The 19,399-nt window shown below is 43.0% G+C and overlaps 2 protein-coding genes across 4 annotated transcripts in view; both read left to right on the top strand.

Annotated features, from left to right (window-relative positions):
* Gjc3 (gap junction protein gamma 3) overlaps positions 1–476 on the top strand; it is an 11,294-nt gene extending 10,818 nt beyond the window's left edge. The window contains exon 3 of the mRNA XM_036171901.1: positions 364–476. The gene's annotated coding sequence lies outside the window, so the exon portion shown is untranslated. The remainder of the gene's footprint in view (positions 1–363) is intronic.
* LOC118572340 (olfactory receptor 2AE1) overlaps positions 1–19,399 on the top strand; it is a 21,973-nt gene extending 2,574 nt beyond the window's left edge. Inside the window, exons 1-2 of one of the 3 annotated variants that reach the window (XM_036171897.1) lie at positions 393–452; positions 17,922–19,399. In XM_036171897.1, the coding sequence (XP_036027790.1) occupies positions 17,939–18,874 (936 nt within the window). In that variant the 5' untranslated portion in view covers positions 393–452; positions 17,922–17,938 and the 3' untranslated portion in view covers positions 18,875–19,399. Of the gene's footprint in view, positions 1–392; positions 453–2,575; positions 3,365–17,921 lie in introns of those variants that run through there. The other 2 variants (XM_036171896.1, XM_036171898.1) reach the window with 2 other exon arrangements.

The following is a 19,399-nucleotide window of genomic DNA, read 5'->3' as shown; positions in this document are numbered from 1 at the left end:
CTGTTAGAGCCCTACCATTGGGTGAAATAACTCTCCAAAACAAAGGCAAAAGAAAAGCATTTGTATGTTAAAAACAAAAGCTAAATAAAAGTTTACAGCTGACCAATATTTCAGTAAGTGTTGGTGACCTAATGTTGTAGTTACTTTTCTGTTACTGTGCTAAAACCATCACGACCAAGGTGATTTATGAAATAAACGGTCGTATCTGAGACTCTCAGTTCTAGAGGGTTAGACCCATGAACATAATCAAATTATGCTGTGCTTAAATATGCCTAAAACAAACCATTCGGGGTCAGACTCTCGATGTTTGAACCAACACCGGCTACTGAGCCATGTTGAACCAAATCTTCTTTCCTCCTACAGATCACCTCTCTGCTGGCCCTTGAAGGCGTTCGTTTGGTTCAACACCTTCCTGGTGATTACCTAATCCCATGTGCACAATAAAACACAAAGTAAGCTAAATAAATATTGGATGTGATTACATTGAAACTCTTTGTAAAGTACATGTGATGCCTTCCATAAAGATAGGTTCTGTAGATTAACTGAGAGAACTAAGCCTAAGTTTTGGGGGGAGGGTTCAGGGTTGTCTCCAGCCCCATATTTAGCACAAAGGCTAGACAGTGCAAAGGTCACCAGGCTAGAAAGCACACCTGCTCCCGGCCTTCTGGGAGGATAACAGGTACTTTATTTCTTTCCTTGAAAGAACATCCTGGTGTTCTTAACGTTCCTGGTCCACACCTCCTCACCTACTGTGCCTCCTAAATCCTACATATACTAGAGTGAAGCAATTCCTTATGATAAATCTCATACAGGTACAAGAACACATGTACACATAAAGACATTTTGTTGGTTCTGTTTCTTTGGATAACCATAGACTAATAAATTCACCAACTATATAAATAACCAGAAATAAATGCATGTGAAATCTGTCATGTATTTACAAGTAAAATCTTTGACAACAATAGCTTTCCTTATCACTGGGAAATGACTTTATCTATTCCTTGCTTTTAAATCTACTTTGAGGCTTCTGAGTAAGATGGTGGGGTAGAAGGTGGCTCCAGGGAGTCCAGTAAAGGAAAAGAGTGAGAACCAGAAGAAAAAAAAATTCAGAAAGAAAGAGAGAAAAAGCTTCAGAAATTTACAAAGGTAGTAGTAGGGTATGTGAAAAGTACAGAAAAAACATAGGTTGGTGCATTGGTAAGAAGTAACCCAAGGACTGATGGTTCAGTGGTTAGGAGCGTTTGTTACTCTTACAGGGGACCAGAGTTAGGAGGATCACAACTACAGTAAGTCTAGTTCCAGAGGATCTGACAGCCTCTTATGACATCAGTGTCACTGTACTTATGTGCACATATTCATCCATAGGTACCTCATCCCTCAGGGTGACTAATATGCAGACAGTTTGCAGTGTTGTGGAACTTCTCACAATTCCAACACCTGGGGCAGACACTTTCAGTCCCCAGCCCCAGACAGAATACAGTTAACCCAAGGGGTAGCATCTGAAGGTTCAAAGAGCCTGCCCAGACTGTGGGTAGCTAAGTGTGGTCAGCAGAGGCCACTCATCTGCCAAGAAGACAAGTTACTAAGTGGAGGCAGATGCAACACTCTGGAAGACAGTACTTGTCCAATGCAGAGTCAGTAACATCATAAACCAGAGGAGAGACAATTCTACACTTCCTCAGACCCTTTTCCTCATTCCATGCATGTACGTGGCCATCTACACTTTTATTTAAAGTTTTACTTTTTTTTTAAATGATTGAGTGTTGACCTGCATGAATGTTTGTGTACCATGTGACTGTCTGGTGTCCATGGAAGAGGGCATCAGAGTCCCTGAAACTGGAGTTACAGGTGGTTGTGAGCCATTGTGTAGGTGCTGGGAACTGAACCTGAGTCCTCTGCAGCCAGTGCTATTAACTACTAAGTCACCTCTCCAGCCACACACTTTCCAGCTGCTCTACATTTCATCCTTCAAAAAAGTTCACTTTATTTCTCTGCGTGTGCGTGCGTGAGTGCGTACGTGTGTGTGCAAATGTACATAATGAGACCAAAGTGAAGGTCCAGGTGTTTTCCTCAGTCACTTTCCAACTTTTTTTTTTTTAAAGACAGAATCTTTTATTGAGCTTGGAGCTCACTGATTGGCCAGCATGGCTTGCCAGTGAACCCCAGGAATTCTCCTGTCTCCACCTCCTCAGTGCTAGGACTATAAGCACATGCTGCCATGGCTACCCCACCTCCACTTTGTGAGTGCTGGAGATTGAACTCAGGTCCTCACATTAGTGCAATAAGCATTTATTGACCGAGCAATGTACCAAGAACTAATCAGTAGCTTTAAAAAAATATATATACTAATCATGAACTTAGTTGAGAAGGAAATCTTGGAAAATATTGCAATTCATAATAGTTTATAAAATACCTAAGATGGGGCTGGAGAGATGGCTCTTTCAGAGGACCTGAGCTTAGTTTTCAGTACCCATATTGAGTATACACACATGGCATATTCTCTCTCTCTCTCTCTCTCTCTCTCTCTCTCTCTCTCTCTCTCACACACACACACACACACACACACACACACACACGCACATAAATAAAAGTAAAACAAATCTTTAAAAATGCCTAGAAATAGATTAAACAAGGTGAAACATGGCGAGATCTGAAAAAGTGATTGAAGAATACACAAGGGATGGAAACACCTCCCATGCTCATGGATTGGTAGAATAATACTGCGAAAATGGCTCCATTATCAAAAGGAATGAATATACAAATCCATTTCAATCTACATCAAAATTCCAATGACATTCCTTATGCTAGAAAAAACATTCATGTGGACACACACACACACACACACACACACACACACACACACACACCCCGCTAAATAGCCAAAGCTATTCCAACTAGGTGTTGCAGGTTTCATAATACTTGTCGAATTATACAACAGGGCTATAGTGACAAAGTCAATGTGGCACCAGGTACAGACCCGTGGAGCAATGGAATAGAATAGAGGACCCAGAAATAAACTATACAGCTAGACTACTTAAATTTTGAGAGAACTGCCAAGAATACACACGGTGGAGAGAAGATTAGCCTCGTAGCAAATGGTTTCAGAAAACTTGGCTATCCTCATGCAGAATGGGAGTCTCCCTGCACAAAACCCAAATTTAAATGGATGAAAGCCTTAAGGAAAATTTAAAACTGGTGGGAAACAGGTCAAACTTTAAAAATGTAGGTGTAGGCAAGGACTTTCTGAAGAGGCTGCCAGTGGCACAGGAGGCAACCCCAAGAGTTGGCAAATGGCATTCTCCAGGATTGCGAAGCTCCTGCAGAGCAAAGGAAGCAACCAGAGTGAGGAGACCCTACAGCAATGGTGAGTCTTTGCCAAGTATACAGTAGGTAGATAATTATTCAGAGCATATAAAGGACTGTAAAAATGAAACATCCCCTAATTTTTCCCATCTCCAAGTGGGCTAATGAATCAAACAGACTGAATGAAAGAACTACAAATAGCCGGTAAATATTTGAAAAAGAACTCGACATCATTAGCCATCATGAAATACAAATTAGAAGCACTCTAGGATTTCACCTCATTTGAGTCAGGATGGCTATCATCATGAGAACAAATGCTGGGGGAAAGAGAGACCCTTGTTCCCTCTGGTGGGAATGCAAACTGGTGCATCAACTATGGAAGTCATTTGGAGGTTTGTTGTACAACTGAAAACAACTGCCATATGACCCAGTTATATCTTTTGGGCATGAGCCTGAAGACTTGAAATCAATATACATAAGAGATGCGTGCACCTGTCTATGGCTGCACTATCTCTAGGAAGTGCTACCATCCTATATGCCTATCAACAGATGAACTGGTAAATGTGATGCTTATGCAGAATGGAATTTTATTTAACTGTACAGAAGATGAAATGAGGGTGCTAGCAGAAAAATGTATGCACCTGAGTTAATATGTTAAGCAAAATGATTCAGACTCAGAAACACACATTCTGCACATTTTTCCTCACACCCAGAACACAGATTTAAAATTTTATATGTGTTTATATGTGTATGTGTGTATCTACATTATGAAAATGGAAAGGGGACCATGAGAGGGGAGGAAGAGATGCTAAGGTGAGGGGAATTCAGAGTAATGGAATGCATTTGACATGAAAATAGAAGGGGGCATCTCTTAGAGACAGGAAGAGGACCACCCAGACAAGAACTGGGGCAGCATAGAAGAGGGTAGTGGGGGAGAGGCATGAAGTATAATCACACACACATACACATGAAAATCTTATAATGAAACACAGTATACTGTATAGTTACTAAAAAATTAATAAAAGAAATAGGTTCTCTGTTTGTGTCTTTTCCTTTACCTGATCTTCTTGCCTTTTTACCCCTCACCCCTGCTTTTATTTTTGAGACAGTCGTGGAGCTCCAGACTGGCTTCAAAATCAGTATACAGCTGAGGATGACCTTGAACTCCTAATCTTTAACTTCTAATCTTCCTGTCTCTACCTCTTGAGGGCTGGGGTTGAAAAGCATGCACTTCCATGTCAGTTTTATGTGGCGCTAGAAACAGAACACAAGATTTGATGAAGGTCAGCAATGTGCTCTACCAACTGACCACATCCCCAGGCCCCCTTAGTCTCCTCTTAATTGGATAACTCTTGCCTTAGTATAAAGCTCTTGGCTTAGGTGTCACTTGTTTTGGTGTTTCAACACAGAGGCTGAATGAGTAGATCAGAATGGTTTTCAACTTATAACCCTTCTGCTAGAGCCTTCCCAGTACTGAGGTTGTAGGCTTGTGTCACCAAGCCTGGCTTAAGCATCACTTCTTCTTCTTCTTTTTCTTTTATTGAGAATTTTTTTTTCATTTTACACATCAATCAGAGATCCCCCCCCCCGTCCCTCCCCTCCCCACCCTGCCACAGCCTCCCTCCCCACCCTGCCACAGCCTTCCTCCCCAACCACTATGCCCTGCCACAAGAAGGCAAGGCCTCTCAGGGGGAGCCACATCCAGTAGAGGCAAGTCCAAGCCCTTCCCCCTGCCTCAAGGCCACACGAGTTGTCCCATCATAGGTAGTGGGCTCCAAAAGCCCGCTCATGCACCATGGATGAATTCTGATCCTATTTCCAGGGGCTCCCCCCAAGCAGATCAAGCTACATGATTGTCTTGCCATGCAGAGAGCCTAGTCCAGTCCCATGCAGGCTCCACAGCCATTGATCCAACTTTCATGAGTTCCCACTAGTTTGGTTTGGTCGTCTCTGCAGATTTCCCCATCATGATCCTGATGCACTTGCTCACAGAACCCCTCTTCTCTCTCTGACTGGACTCCTGGAACTCTGCCTGGTGTTTGGCTGTGGATCTCTGCATCTGCCTCCATCAGTCATTGAAGAAAGGTTCTGTGATGACAGGGTATTCACCGATCTGGTCATTGGGGCAAGCCAGTTCAGTTCAGGCACCCTCTCTAATAGTCTAAACTGGGGTCATCCTTGGGGATTCCTGGCAACTTCCCTAGCACCGGGTTTTTCTCTATCCCCATGATATCTCCCTCCATCATGGTATCTCTTTCTTACTGCTTTTCCACTCCATCCCTGTTCCAGCTTGACCATCCCATTCCCTCATGTTCTCATCCCCCATGCCCTACCCTCCATTGCCACTCCTCACCCCCATTTCGCTCATGGAGATCTCATCTATTTCCCCTTCCCAGGGCGATCCATGCATTCCTCTTTGGGTCTTCCTTGTTAGCTAGCTTCTCTGGAGCTGTGGGTTGTTGTCTGGTTATCTTTAAGCATCGCTTCTTTAAAGACATTGTACTGGTCATTTTATGTCAATTTGATACAAGCTAGAGTCATCAGAGAGGAGGGAGCCTCACTTGAGAAAATGCCTCCTAAAGACCGGGCTGTAGGCAAGCCTATATGATATTTTCTTAATTACTGATTGATGTAGGAAGGCCCAGCCCATTGTGGATGGTGCCTTTGCTGGGCTGGTGGTCTTGAGGTCTATAAGAAAGCAGACTGAGGAAGCTATGAGGAACAAGTCAGTAAGAGTACTCCTCCATGGCCTCTGCATCAGCTCCTGCTTACAGGTTCCTGCACTGTGTGAGTTCCTGCCCTCACTTCTTCTGATGATGATGAACTGTTTCATGAAAATATGAATAAACCCTGTTCTCTCCATGTTGCGCTTGGTTATGGTGTTTCATTACAGCGATAGTAATCATAACTAAGACATATTTTCTTTATGAGCAAATCAAATTCAGCAAATAGAAAGTGAAGGCTTCAAAGAGTGGCCGTTAGTCTGAGGCTCTGTGGAAGACATCTTCTTGGGATGTTTATTTTTATTTTTCGGGGTTAGGGATCAAATTTAGGGTTTCTAGAACACCAGATGAGTACTTTACCAGATGAGATGAGAGCTGTGCTCCAGTCCATTCTAAATGATTAACTAAAAATGTTTGTTTTTAATGTGTGCTTGGGTGTTTTACCTGCATGTATGTCTGTGCATCAGATGTGCATACAGTCACTGTGGAGGCCAGAAGAGTGCATCAGATTCCCTGGAACTGGAGCTACAGACAGTTGTGAGCCACCAGGTGTGGTGTTGGGAATCAAACCTGGGTTCTCTGGAAGAGCAGCCAGTGCTCTTAGGTGCTCATTCATCTCTTTGGCCCCCTTAGAGATGAGGATAAATGTAGAATTAGATACCACGTTCACCTTTCATACAGGAATGTCTTTGACAATGAGATGCAAGACAAGATGGAAGGTGGAAAGACAAGGTGCTGATGATGCTCACATTCCCAGAAGACGACTGAGGTCACTTATGCCCTACTCATTACTATGGTTGTTACTCCCCCAATTACACAGTATATGCTTTCCTTCACATCACTTCTGTCTGGACAGGAGTGATTAATGCAGTCCCTCAAGTCCTGGGCAAATTATTTGCCTATTAGAGAAAGGATCATGTGCTTGTTAAACATTCCACGAACGTTGGGAATGGAACAGGTACTCATCAAGTGGTGGTCGAATAAATGAATGAACGATACAGCTGTAATAGCTGCCTTAACTAGAGTGTGGTGGTATTGTGTTCCCCAAAATATTGTATACCTTAATAAACTTAAATGGGGTCACAGAACAGAACAGCCACTAGATACAGAGGCTAGAAAATAGTGGCACTCATGCCTTTAATCCTAGCATTACAGAGGCAGAAATCCCTCTGGATCTCTGTGAGTTCAAGGCCACATTGGAAACAGCCAGGCATGGTGTCACTTGCCTTTAATCCCAAGGAGTGAGCCTTTAATCCCAGGGATTGATCGCAGAAAGCAGAAAGATATATAAGGTGTGAAGACCAGAAACTAGAAGCTTTTGGCGGGTTAAGCTTTTAGGCTTTTGAGTAGCAGTTCAGCTGAGATTCTTTCTGGATAAGGACTCAGAAGCTTCCAGTCTGAGGAAACAGGATCAGCTGAGGAATTGGCGAGGCGAGGAAACTGTGGCTTGTTCTGTCTCTCTGATCTTCCAGCATTCACCCCAATACCTGGCTGTGGGTTTGATTTTATTAATAAGACCCTTTAAGATTCCTGCTACACTAGAGAGAAACTAAATTCTGGTTAAATCAAGAAGATGATGGTACATTTAATCTACTCAAAGAGCAAGCAACAATATGGAGCCACCCAGACATTTAATATCCAGATTATGATAGAGTAATGAAGACCCACTTTATTTCTTTAAAAACTACTTTTAATTATGTGTGTGTGCGTGTGCGTGTGCGTGTGCGCGCGCGCGTGTGTGTGTGTGTGTGTGTGTGTGTGTGTGTGTGTGTGTGTTATGTTCATGTGAATACAACTGCCCTTGGAGACCAGAGGCATTAGACACCCTGGATCTGGAGTTACAGGTGTCTGTGAGATACCTGACATTAGTACTGGCAACTAAGCTCAGGTCCTTTGCAAGAGAAGCAAGTGCTGTTAAGTACTGAACCATCTCTCCAGCACTAAGACCACTTATATTTTCTTTTAATTTATTTTTAGTTAGCATACAAAATAATGGGTTTATTATGACATTTGCACTCATGCATATCATTGCATCTCGCTCATATTTACCTCCATTAGTATCTCTTATTGCTCCTCCCATGCTGTTGTCCTTACTCCCTCCATATAATAGAACACTTTCTGCTTTCATGTCCTTAAGTATGTGTTAATATGTGTGTATATATATATATATATATATATATATATATAACATAGATTTAAAATCTAGATTCTTCATTAAAAGAAGCCATGACATTTTTCCTTCTGAGTCTAGTTTATGTCACTTAACATGATCTACAGGTCTACTCATTTTTCTGCAAATTACATACTTTTGCTCACTTTTCTGGCTGAATAAAACTCTATTGTGTTTATATAGTTTATAGAGTTCCTTCAGTCTGATCCCACATGTTGGCTTCTTCAGCATATCTTTATGAGAAGGAGGTCAATGTATGGGGACTAGATCAAAGTAAGTAAAGAGAAGAAGGGATATGGCATTTTTTGTTTTACTCTTAGACAAAATCACTTGACATATCTTACTCTTGTATCTTTGCAATTGGAGTATAATCAAGAATGAGGGTGGAAATGACTTGTCTCTACTTTGTGACTTCTTTTCTGTGATAGGACCCCTAGGGAAACTCTCAAAATGGTCTACTGTGTAAGAGAGACTACATCAGTGGTCCTCAACCTGTGGGTCTCCACCCTCACAGGGGTCACATATCAGATATTTACATTATGATTCATAACAGCAGCGAAATTACAGTTATAAAGTTGGAATGAAATAATTTTATGATTAGGATTACCACAACATGAGGAATTGTATTAAAGGGTGGTAGCATTAGGAGAGTTGATAATCACTGGACTAGATCTTTCTCAGATTGTTTTTAAAGGGTTGAATATAAAGTTATGATAAAGGCCTGGATTTAAAAATGGAGAATAAGTCAGAGACTCTAGAGTGTTTGCCTCTATAATTTATTGGTCCTTAGGGAGAATATTCCCACGTTATCATTAGAGCCAACTTTCCTAAAATATCTTATTTCCCAGACTCCGCCATACAAACTCCAAGTAAAATCTTTAGGGGTGTTTGTCTCTATATGTGAGACACAGATTAATTAGTATCTTGGGTAATATTCCCCAGAAGAGATCCAAGATGTATCATTTGGGTAAAATCCCTGATGCCATCTACCCAATGTCTATTCATCTTAGCTGACATCATAGGTCTGCCAGGATGGGAACATTTCATTTCTTATAGACGGTGTTCCTCTTTCCTTGTGACTGGTTCATGTCAGGCCAAGTCCGTCTTGATTACTGTTGAAGAAATGGTTGTCAGTCAGGAAGGGGATCCCTACCTGTAAAATAAATACATAGATTTTTGTTACATAAAGATTTAATTTGAAACAATGGAGAAGGTTAACCAAGATCCATGGTACAGCAGGAATTAGGGATCAGATTTCCTTTTGACTTTGGAAACTTTGATGATCAAGCTGATTTTATGTTTAGCATCTTAATAAAGAGGTATTAATGAGAAGTCCCATTGGCTAAACTTAGAAATTGGGGTGGAAAGGTGGTGGAGTTGTATATTTAAATCCAGAGGCAACATCTGGGTGCTTCCAAGACTTAGTAGGGGTGAAAGCGGGTCAGATGTAGAATTGGCATCACTGTGGGCTGAGAGAGCGTGTTCTGAGCAGGGACTGTGAAAAATCTCATGGGGTCCCATGTCCTGTTGCTTCCGTGAGGCTGTGACTCAGGTAATTGGTGCATTGATGGCTGTGCTGCATTAGCACTTTCTATTCCACTCCAATAGTAACTGGAAATTCCCAGGGTTGGAAAAGGAAGTCTGGTGAACTCGACATGATCAATAGGCAATGTGCATGCCTGTGGGGACACTCCTTCCGTTTTCATGTCTCTTGTGTGCTTCTTCTGCCCACCAGTACCTGCTGAAGAAATTCCAGGTAAGATAACACTGGGGCTTGAAGCATCCTGGAAAGCTTTGTCAGAAGGTAGTTGGCTGTCAGCTTACGCTTTAAGTCAAAGGTGACATTTGGTCAGGATATGAAGAAGGCTCCGGAGAAGAAAGAGAGAAGGTGGATTACAAATAGGGACAGGAAATTATTCAGAAAGGTTCCTAAGGTAGGAGGAGAGACAAGAGGCAGATGATGAAATGGAGGACTGTCTGTATGAACTGATTCAAAAGACTGTGTTTCAATATCATGACTGTGTTGACCAATCAGGATAAATGTTGGGAAGGTGGATTTCATTTCTTCTCCTCCTCTTCCTCTTCCTCTTCCTCTCTCTCTCTCTCTCTCTCTCTCTCTCTCTCTCTCTCTCTCTCTCTCTCGTGTGTGTGTGTGTGTGTGTGTGTGTGTGTGTGTGTGTGTGTGTGTGTGAGATGGGGTCTCACTACAGAGCCCCAGTTTTCCTGGAACTCACTACATAGACCAGGCTGGCCCGGAACTCATAGAAATCTGCCCTCCTCTGCCTTGGAAGTGAGGGATTACAGGGATGTGCCATCACACCCAGCTGCTGCAGTCTTGATGGCAATGGCTGTGCCATGCTCAGAAGATAGCATTTGCAGCACTTACCCTTATCTTCGGGCTCTCACCCCCCACCCCTGTTTTTTCTTACATGATGTTTCCTGAGTCTTAGAAGGGGAGGAATAAATGTCGTTTTTAGGAGTGAGCACTTACCTGGCACCCATTCTCAGCCCCCTGAGCAGCCAGGAGTGTTCATTCACTGCTATTCACTGCAAAACTTCTCTGATTAAGGTGGAGAGTAGAGTTTTTCTATGGGCATAAGCATAAATATTTAGAAGGCAGTTTGGGGTCAGAAATTCTATATTTTTATCTTATTCCCCCACTTTATATCTAGTTTCTTTAATATAAGATACTATTTTAACTGTTGTTCAGATCCTTTCTGTTTGATAACAGGGTGACAAGCTGAGTATGGTAGTACATGCCTTTAATCTCCAGATGTAGAGGCAGGTAGATCTCTATGAGCTCTAGCCTGGTCTACGTAGTAGGTTCCTGGCTAGCCAGAGCTACATGGTGAGACCCTGTCTCAAAAAAATTATGACAATGGGAATGAAGTAAACATAAAATATTTTACAATATCAATATATAATATTCATAAGGGAATTATGAAGACATGCTTACAGTATTACAGTTTTTATTCTTACAGGTGTTCACATGATCATGAACGGTACTTACTTTTAAATTTTTTTTGTGTGAGTGTGTGTATGTGTTTGTGTTTGCATGCTTGAAAGAGCCTGAGGAGGCCAGAAGATTGGGTGTTGGGTTGCCTGGAGGTGAAGTTACTTGTGGTTGTGACCTGCTGGATACAGGTGGTGGGAACTGAACTCTGGTCTTCTGGAACAGTAGCAAGTGCTCTTAACTGCCAAACCAGCTCTCCAGCCACCCCCTTTTTGTAGAGTTACTTTTGTTTTTATTTATGCATATACGTGTGTGTGTGTGTGTGTGTGTGTGTGTGTGTACATGCTCTACCCATTCCATATTCATTTTGTCCACAATTGATCAAGGTTTCTTGTCTAAAAAGGTGACTCAAATCCAGATTTCTGAAGTATCTAGGCCATTCACATTCCTGTGTGAACTGGGGCTAAGTTTCCTATTTTTTTCCATTTTCATGTGTTTGCACAAGTGTGGATATGTGTGTGTGCACACACACATGCATGTAGATGTGCTTGTGGAGGCCCACGGTTGATGCTGGGAATCATTCTCAACTGCTCTTGCACATTACTCACGGAGGCAAGGCATCTTACTCAAACCCAAAGCTTGGCAATATGGCTAGTCTTGTTGGTTACCCTGCTCTGGGGATCTCCCATCTCCACTTTTCAGGGTTGAAATTGCAGGTGGGCTTCTATCACCACCTGATATATAGATGGGATCTGAGGATCTGAACTGGGGTCATCATACTCCCAAGGGCTCTAACCACGGAGAAACCTCCCCAGCCCCCAGTTTTCTACTAACTGTGTCATAGGTCAGAGGAGTTCAAAGGAGTGTCTTTGAAAATCTGACTTTAGACAAGTTCTTCCTCATTCTGACTGCAGCAGCAACTCCATTTCCCTTGGTAAGTCTGTAGAAATCACTCCAAGCCACTAGAGCACTGATTCTGCATCTGTGGGTCATGTCTCCTTTGAGGGTTGAAGGACCTCTTCACAAGGGTCGCTTAAGATGATTGGAAAATACAGATATTTATATTATTAACCATAACAGTAGTTCAATTACAGTTATGAAGTAACAATGAAAATGTTATGGTTGGGAAAAGGAGTCACCACATGAGGAACTGCATTAAAGGGTCGCAGCATTAGGAAGGTTGAGAACCACTGCTGTAGCAATCCCCCCCCCCCCCTCCGCGCCCCAGAGAAACCTCCCCTAGAGCAATCTATGAAGCAGGATGATTGTCAGGTCTCTCTAAGTGGAACACTACTGTGTGCCCTGACAGAAAAATTCTCCTCATCGGAACTAAGACTTTTAAAGTTCAGGGACAGGAAGATAACTGGCTTTAAGAAAGATTAAAAACATGCTTTTGAGACATGTTTTTACTATGGAGCCCTTGCTAGCCTGGAACTCATTATGTAGAACAGGTTAGCCTAGAACTCGCAGAGATCCACCTGTCTCTGCCTCCTGAGTGCTAGGATTAAAGGATTGAGCCACCAGTACACCTGGCTAAAAGATTTTATTTTTAAGTGTATGTATGTATGTATGTATATATGTACATCTGTGTGAGTGCCAGGGTCTGGCGAGTCCACAAGAAGGTGTCATATCCCCTGCAGTTAGTTAGAGGTGATTCTGAGCCACAGTGTGGGTGCTGGGAGCCAAACTTGGGTCTTCTGCAAGAGCAGTCTGAGCTCTTAAAAATTTTTAAAAAGATTTATTCTTATTTTATTTGTGTGAGTGTTTTTCCTGCACGTGTGTATGTGTACTACATGTGTGTGCCTTGCACCTGAGAAAGTCAGAAGAGGACATCGGATCCCCTGGCACTGAAGTTGTAGATGGTTGTGAGCCACTATGTGGGTGCTAACAACTGAATCCAGGTGCTCTGCAAGAGCAGCAAATGCTTGTAACCACGGAGTTATCTCTTTAGTCCTGTTGCTTTTTTGAATTACAGTTTGTTTATTAATTAATTAATCAATCAATTAATTAATTAATTTGTGCATGTGTGTTTGTGAGTGTGGTGGTGGTGTGGTGGTGGTGTGCATGTGTGTGTGTGTGCATGTATGTGTGTGTGCATGTGTGCATGTGTGCGTGCGTGCGTGCGTGTGTGTGTGTGTGTGTGTGTGTGTGTGTGTGTGCAAGGGTGTTTGCTCCTATGCTACCATGGGCATATGGAGGTCAGACGACAACTCTTTCAAGTTAGTCTTCTCTTCTATCATGTGGGTCATAGGCACTGAACTGATGTCATTAGGCTTGGCAGCAGGTGCCTTTACCAACTGAGTCATATCTCTGGCTCCTAGTTAGAGATTTTATAGTGAGAGGACTCGTTCCTGTTTGTATCCATTGAATCTGTGGAGTCCGGTTCTGTGATTCTGTGCTGTAGGAGAAACAGAAGTACAAATTGGCTGTTGGCTTAGAGTATTACCTCATCCCAGATGACAGTGCCTGCAAGACAAGGCATTGCATTAGCAGGCATGACAGTTGAGTCTTCATAGGCATCACCAGCCTACTAGGTTAGTTGTACCAGGATGCAGAAGGTCCTATAGTAAGCAAGAGTAATGAAGGGCTGGGGTGATGGCTTATCAGTAAAGAGCTTTCTGCACAAGACTGAGGGCCCGAGTTTGATCCCACATCACATCCTGGCACCGTGGTGGCATGTGCTTGCAATTCATCACTAGGAGCTGGAAACAGGCAAAATTCTAGCTTAGCCTAATTGGCTAGCCTCGGGCCCCAGTAAGAGACCCTGTCTCAAAGCACAAGATGTATGGCTCCCAAAGAGCATTGAGGTTAATTGTTGGCCTCTATGTTCATAAGTGTGTATCTACATCAGCACATCTTACACGGACCCCCCCATCCCCCAAGACTGATAAATTCCACGAGCATCAGCTGATTTCCACACCTGGTCTTCTGTGAAATGAACTCTTTTGTTAGGAGTATTGTTGCAGGGAGTACCAAGGCCATGAATAATCACGTGTCTGTAGATGATCGCTTTGGCAGCAGAGTAGCAGACATGGAAAGCTAGTCCAGAGAAAGCATCTACTGTGGTAAGAATGAAGTGCTGTCCCTTTGAGTAACCAATCTGCTACCACTTAACCATGTGTTTACCTAGGGAATGGTGCCATACTGGAGACTCGATGGCCATCTTGGTTGCTGTCAGACTTGGCCATCACTGTTGGCTTCAGTCAGCTTGGCCTTGGTGAGAAGAATTCCATTTTTCCCAACTCATGTGAAATATTTATCTTTGTTGCTTAGTTGATAGATTCACTGAGAATTGATAGGAGTGCCTGAGAAAAAGGGGCCTGATGTCCACAGGACATCTCAGCTCTTCTCAAAAAGCAATTCATTCTGTGGATAATCCTGTGTGTTCACTGGATGGGGGTGGTGCACACCTGTAATCCCAGCACTCTGGAGGCAGAGGCAGGCGGATCTCTGTGAGTCTGAGGACAGCCTGATCTACAGAGTAAGTTCCAGGACAGCCAGGGCTACACAGTAAAACCTGTCTGGAAAAAACAAAAAAAGAAAATGAAAAAAAAAAAAAAGAAAGCCTGTGTGTGTGTGTGTGTGTGTGTGTGTGTGTGTGAGTGAGAGAGAGAGAGAGAGAGAGAGAGAGAGAGAGAGAGAGAGAGAGAGAGAGCATGCTTGTGGCTTGTGGAGACCAGATATCAATGTCAGGTATCTTCTACTGTATGACTTTGATAGAAGGTCTCTCACTAAACCTGGGGCACACTGATTTTAGCTAGACTGGCTAGCTAGTGAGCCCAGGGAAGCCCCTGTCTCCACTTTTCTTGGTCTGGGGTTACAGGTGCACACACTCCTCCTGGCTTTTGACATGGGTTCTGGGGACTGGACTAGCTGTAAGCCCTTTACTGACTGAGCCATCCCCCCCAACCCCTCATGTGATTGTTATGCATGCACATCAATACAAATAAAAAATTAGGTTGTAAACAGGGCATCTGACTCAATTAGAAGAATTTACCACACATCCAACACAGAAATAACAAATGTTGTGCGGTCCTCTGGGCAAAGGGTCAGCATGACTTTGGCCGTGTGATTTTTTTTTTTTTTTTTTTTTGAGACGGGGTTTGTTGGCTGTGTGATGTTACATTCATTGGGAGATTCAGCATTATGGAAGATGTGTGTATGTTCCACATTGACAATTGGATGAACTCTGGTGTTTCTATGATGTCAACTTGACTGGATGAGTTACATTTCCCAGATAGTCATTTTAGTGTGTTTCTGGCTAAAGATGGGTCCCAGAGGACATTCCTGGGACATGCAAGAGCAGGAAGGAAGAAAATCCTTTTTAGTTTACTCATGTGTTGCTGATATGTTGGCTTACATAATTTGTGTGGTACAACACCTGGTTCTAGAATGTTCTATGTTCTTCAGAGTCCTCTTTTAGATATTTGGACTTTTGAGATGGTTGTGTGCCTTGAGATCCATTAAGAATTTCTCCAAAGGGAGGCTGGAAGGGCAGGAGGAGGGAAGAGGGGATTTGTGATTGGTATGTAAAATGAATAAAAAATTCTTAATTTAAGAAAAAAATTTCCCCAGATCCTACAACATGCCCTCACCACAGATTTCAGAGGCAGTAAGAGCTGACATTGGCTTTCGTGTGACTACAGAGCATGTTTGTGGGTTCTAACCTGTCTTTTAACTGATATTCTTTTGACCGATTTCCTTTCCTGATTGTCCATCCAATGGTTTGTGTATATGCATGTGCATGTGTGTACATACATGAGATTGCAAGAGTATATACCTACGTGTGTGTGTGTGTGTGTGTGTGTGTGTGTGTGTGTGTGCACGCACACTTGAGTGTGGAGGTCAGAGATCAACCTTAGGTGTAGCATGAATCTTAAAGGTTCTTATTAATAAAATAAAACTTGAGGCCTGTTATTGGGGTGAATGCTGGAAGATCAGAGAAGCAGAACAAGCCACAGCTACCTCACCTCGCCAGTTCCTCAGCTGGTCTTGTTTCCTCAGACTGCAAGCTTCTGAGTCCTCATCCAAATCACTCTCAGCTGAACCGTGCTGCTCCAAAGCCTAAAAGCTTAACCAGCCAAAATGCTTAACTAGCTAAATGCTTCTAGTTTCTGGTCTTCTCGCCTTATATAATCTTTCTCTTTCTGCTGTCACTCCCTGGGATTAAAGGCTGGGTTTCTTGGATTAAAGGAGTGTGTCACCACGACTAACTGTTTCTAAAATGGCCTTGAACTCAGAGATCTGGCTAGATCTGCCTCCCAAGTGCTGGGGTTAAAGGCATGCACCACCACCGCCCAACTTCTGCTATGGCTTGCCATTTTCTAGTCACCATTTCTGTCTCTGTTCTAGTGGCTGTCTGTTCTCTGACCCCAGATAAATTTATTAGGGTACACAATATTGTGGGGAACACAATACCACCACACTCAGGTTCCATTCTTCGGGAACAATCTATCTTGTTTTATGAGACAAAACTCACTCATACCTAGGGCTCATTGACTAGGCTAGGCTAGTTGTCCAGTCAGTTCCAAGGATCTGCTGGTCTCTGTGTCTCTGTCTCTCCAGGCAGTGTTACTACATCGAGCTTTTTCTTTTGTAGATCCTGGGGATTGAACTCAGATCCTCATGATGGCCTGGCAAAAAACTTCTCCCCAGGCTGCCTCATTGCATATACTAGTTTAACAGGTGCATGTAAATCGCTTACCTAGCTTCCATATCAGATAAGGTCAATATTTCACAATATGATCCAGTATACTCAGATGTATGTGTGAGATTATAATACTGCTTGGAATTCTGGAGTTTGAGTGTATGATAAAATAAGTAATAAGGAACTCACAAGACCTGCATAAGATTGGGCCCCTCAACATTTCATCATAGATGGGGACTGGCGCCTGAGGCCTCACCAGACAGACTACTGACAATTAGCAGTGTCGTTTCCTTCAGTAAAGACTGTGTAACCACAGATAAGTTGCCCTCACTCCACTAAATAAACTCCTGTTCGGGTCAGTATCTTTGTATGTGGGTCACATACAAAGAGAAGAAATGAAAGCGGGGTGGGAGGGTGTGGAGGTGGTGGAGGGGAAATTCCTTGAGAAAAGGGGGTTCCAGTAGGAGAGGGAGAAGAATAAGGTATGGAAATGTGGGGGTGAACATGACTAAAATTCATTACATAAATGTGTGAAAATGTAAAATAAAGAACAAGAAAAGCAAACAAAAATGCACAGTGTAAATACATATGCATACACACCTATATAGACAGACATACCTGTATTTCATAATGAGAAGAGAAGTTTATAGAGTTTGTATGTGCTAGGATTTCAGAGAGGTCATGTTTTGCAAGATTCAATAAATTGAATAATTAGAGATGTGAAATAATTAGACACAGATATAAACTTGTATGAAAATGTCCATATTTGAGGGTTGGAAAGGTGAGTCAGCAGTTAAGAGCACTGGCTACTCTTCCAGAGGACCTGGGTTCAGTTCCCAACACCCACATTGTAGCATATGCATCCTCTGTAACTGCAGTTCCAGGAGATCCAGCGACCATTTCTGGCCTCCACAGGCACTGCATGCATGAAGTGCTCGGACATATAAGCAGTAGAAACATTCATAAACATAAAATAATAAAGAAAATGTTCACATGTAACAGCATCATGCATACACAACAAATATATCTGAGGAAAATTTAAAATGAATGTAAAATCATTTCCCTAACTTATTTTTGAAGGTTCATTTTTTGCATCACACTCCCATCTTCTCCCTGTTCCCTCAGGGCCTGAGGAAGGGAGCATGTGGAGGAGGAACCAGACCTCTCTGGAAGACTTCATCCTTCAAGGGCTCTTTGATGACTCCTTCAACCACTTCTGTCTTTTCCTCCTGCTCATGCTGGTCTTCCTTACTGCAGTGAGTGGCAACAGCCTCACCATCCTCCTCATCTGCGCCGATCCCCGTCTTCACACACCAATGTACTTCCTGCTCAGCCAGCTGTCCCTCATGGACCTGATGCATGTCTTCACAACCATTCCCAAGATGGCTAGCAACTACCTGTCCGGCAGGAGGTCCATCTCATTTGCGGGCTGTGCCACCCAGCACTTCCTGTACCTGTCTCTGGGTGGTGCCGAGTGTCTCCTCCTGGCCCTCATGTCCTATGACCGCTATGTTGCCATCTGCCACCCCCTGAGGTACACGGTGCTCATGAGCACAAGAGTGGGAGTGATGATGGCTGTCATGTCATGGCTGAGTGCATCTGTGAACTCCCTAGTCCACACATCCATCCTGATGAGCTTCCCTTTTTGTGGTTCGAGAATCATCCACCACTTCTACTGTGAGTACCCTGCTGTTGTGAAGTTGGTGTGTGGGGACATCACTGTGTATGAGAACACAGCCTACATCAGCAGCATTATACTTCTCCTCCTCCCCATCATCCTTGTCTCTACATCGTATGGATTCATTCTCCACAGTGTCATTCAGATGCGTTCAGCTGGGAGTAAGAGAAATGCTTTTGCTACTTGTAGCTCTCATGTCCTTGTGGTTTCCCTTTTGTTTGGTACCTGCATATTCTCCTATATGAGACCCAGGTCCCAGGGCACTCCATTGCAAGACAAAGTAGGTTCTGTTTTCTATAGCATCATTACTCCCACCCTGAATCCTCTCATTTATACTCTCAGGAATAAGGATGTTGCTAAGGCTCTGAAGAGAGTGTTGAGTAGGGATATTGTTGCCTAAGGACAGCAATTATAGTTGCCCTGATGAGTAAATATACTCCTTACATTGATCAGAGCAAACCACTAAGAGGTTTAAAATCCAGATTTCTGATACTCTTTGAGGAGGACATAAGTGAAGTCTTAACCTTGAAGCTCACTATTATAATATATTTTTTCTAGCAGGACATATCACAAATTATGTTCCAGTAAGCTGTTTGAAGTGGGGGGCAATACTAAAATATCCTTTTAGAGGAGAACATACAGGGAGGTACCTCAGTTGGTAAAGTGCTTATTGTGTAAGCATGAGCTGAATTCTATTCCTAGAACTAAAAGCCCCATATGCTGGCATAAACTCATAACCCCAGTGTAGAAGTGGAGACCAGCTGATGCCTGTTTCTTCCAGTCTAGACAACCAGAGTGAATGGAGTTTCAGGTCAGGGAGGCTCAGAGAGGTTGGATGACTCCAGAAGACTAACATCCAAGGTTGAGCTCTGCTCTTCCTACACACACACACACACACACACACACACACACACACACACACTCA

This window comes from Onychomys torridus, chromosome 22, assembly GCF_903995425.1.
Source record: "Onychomys torridus chromosome 22, mOncTor1.1, whole genome shotgun sequence".
Taxonomy (NCBI): domain Eukaryota; kingdom Metazoa; phylum Chordata; class Mammalia; order Rodentia; family Cricetidae; genus Onychomys; species Onychomys torridus.
This window is presented reverse-complemented; position numbering and strand designations above follow the sequence as displayed.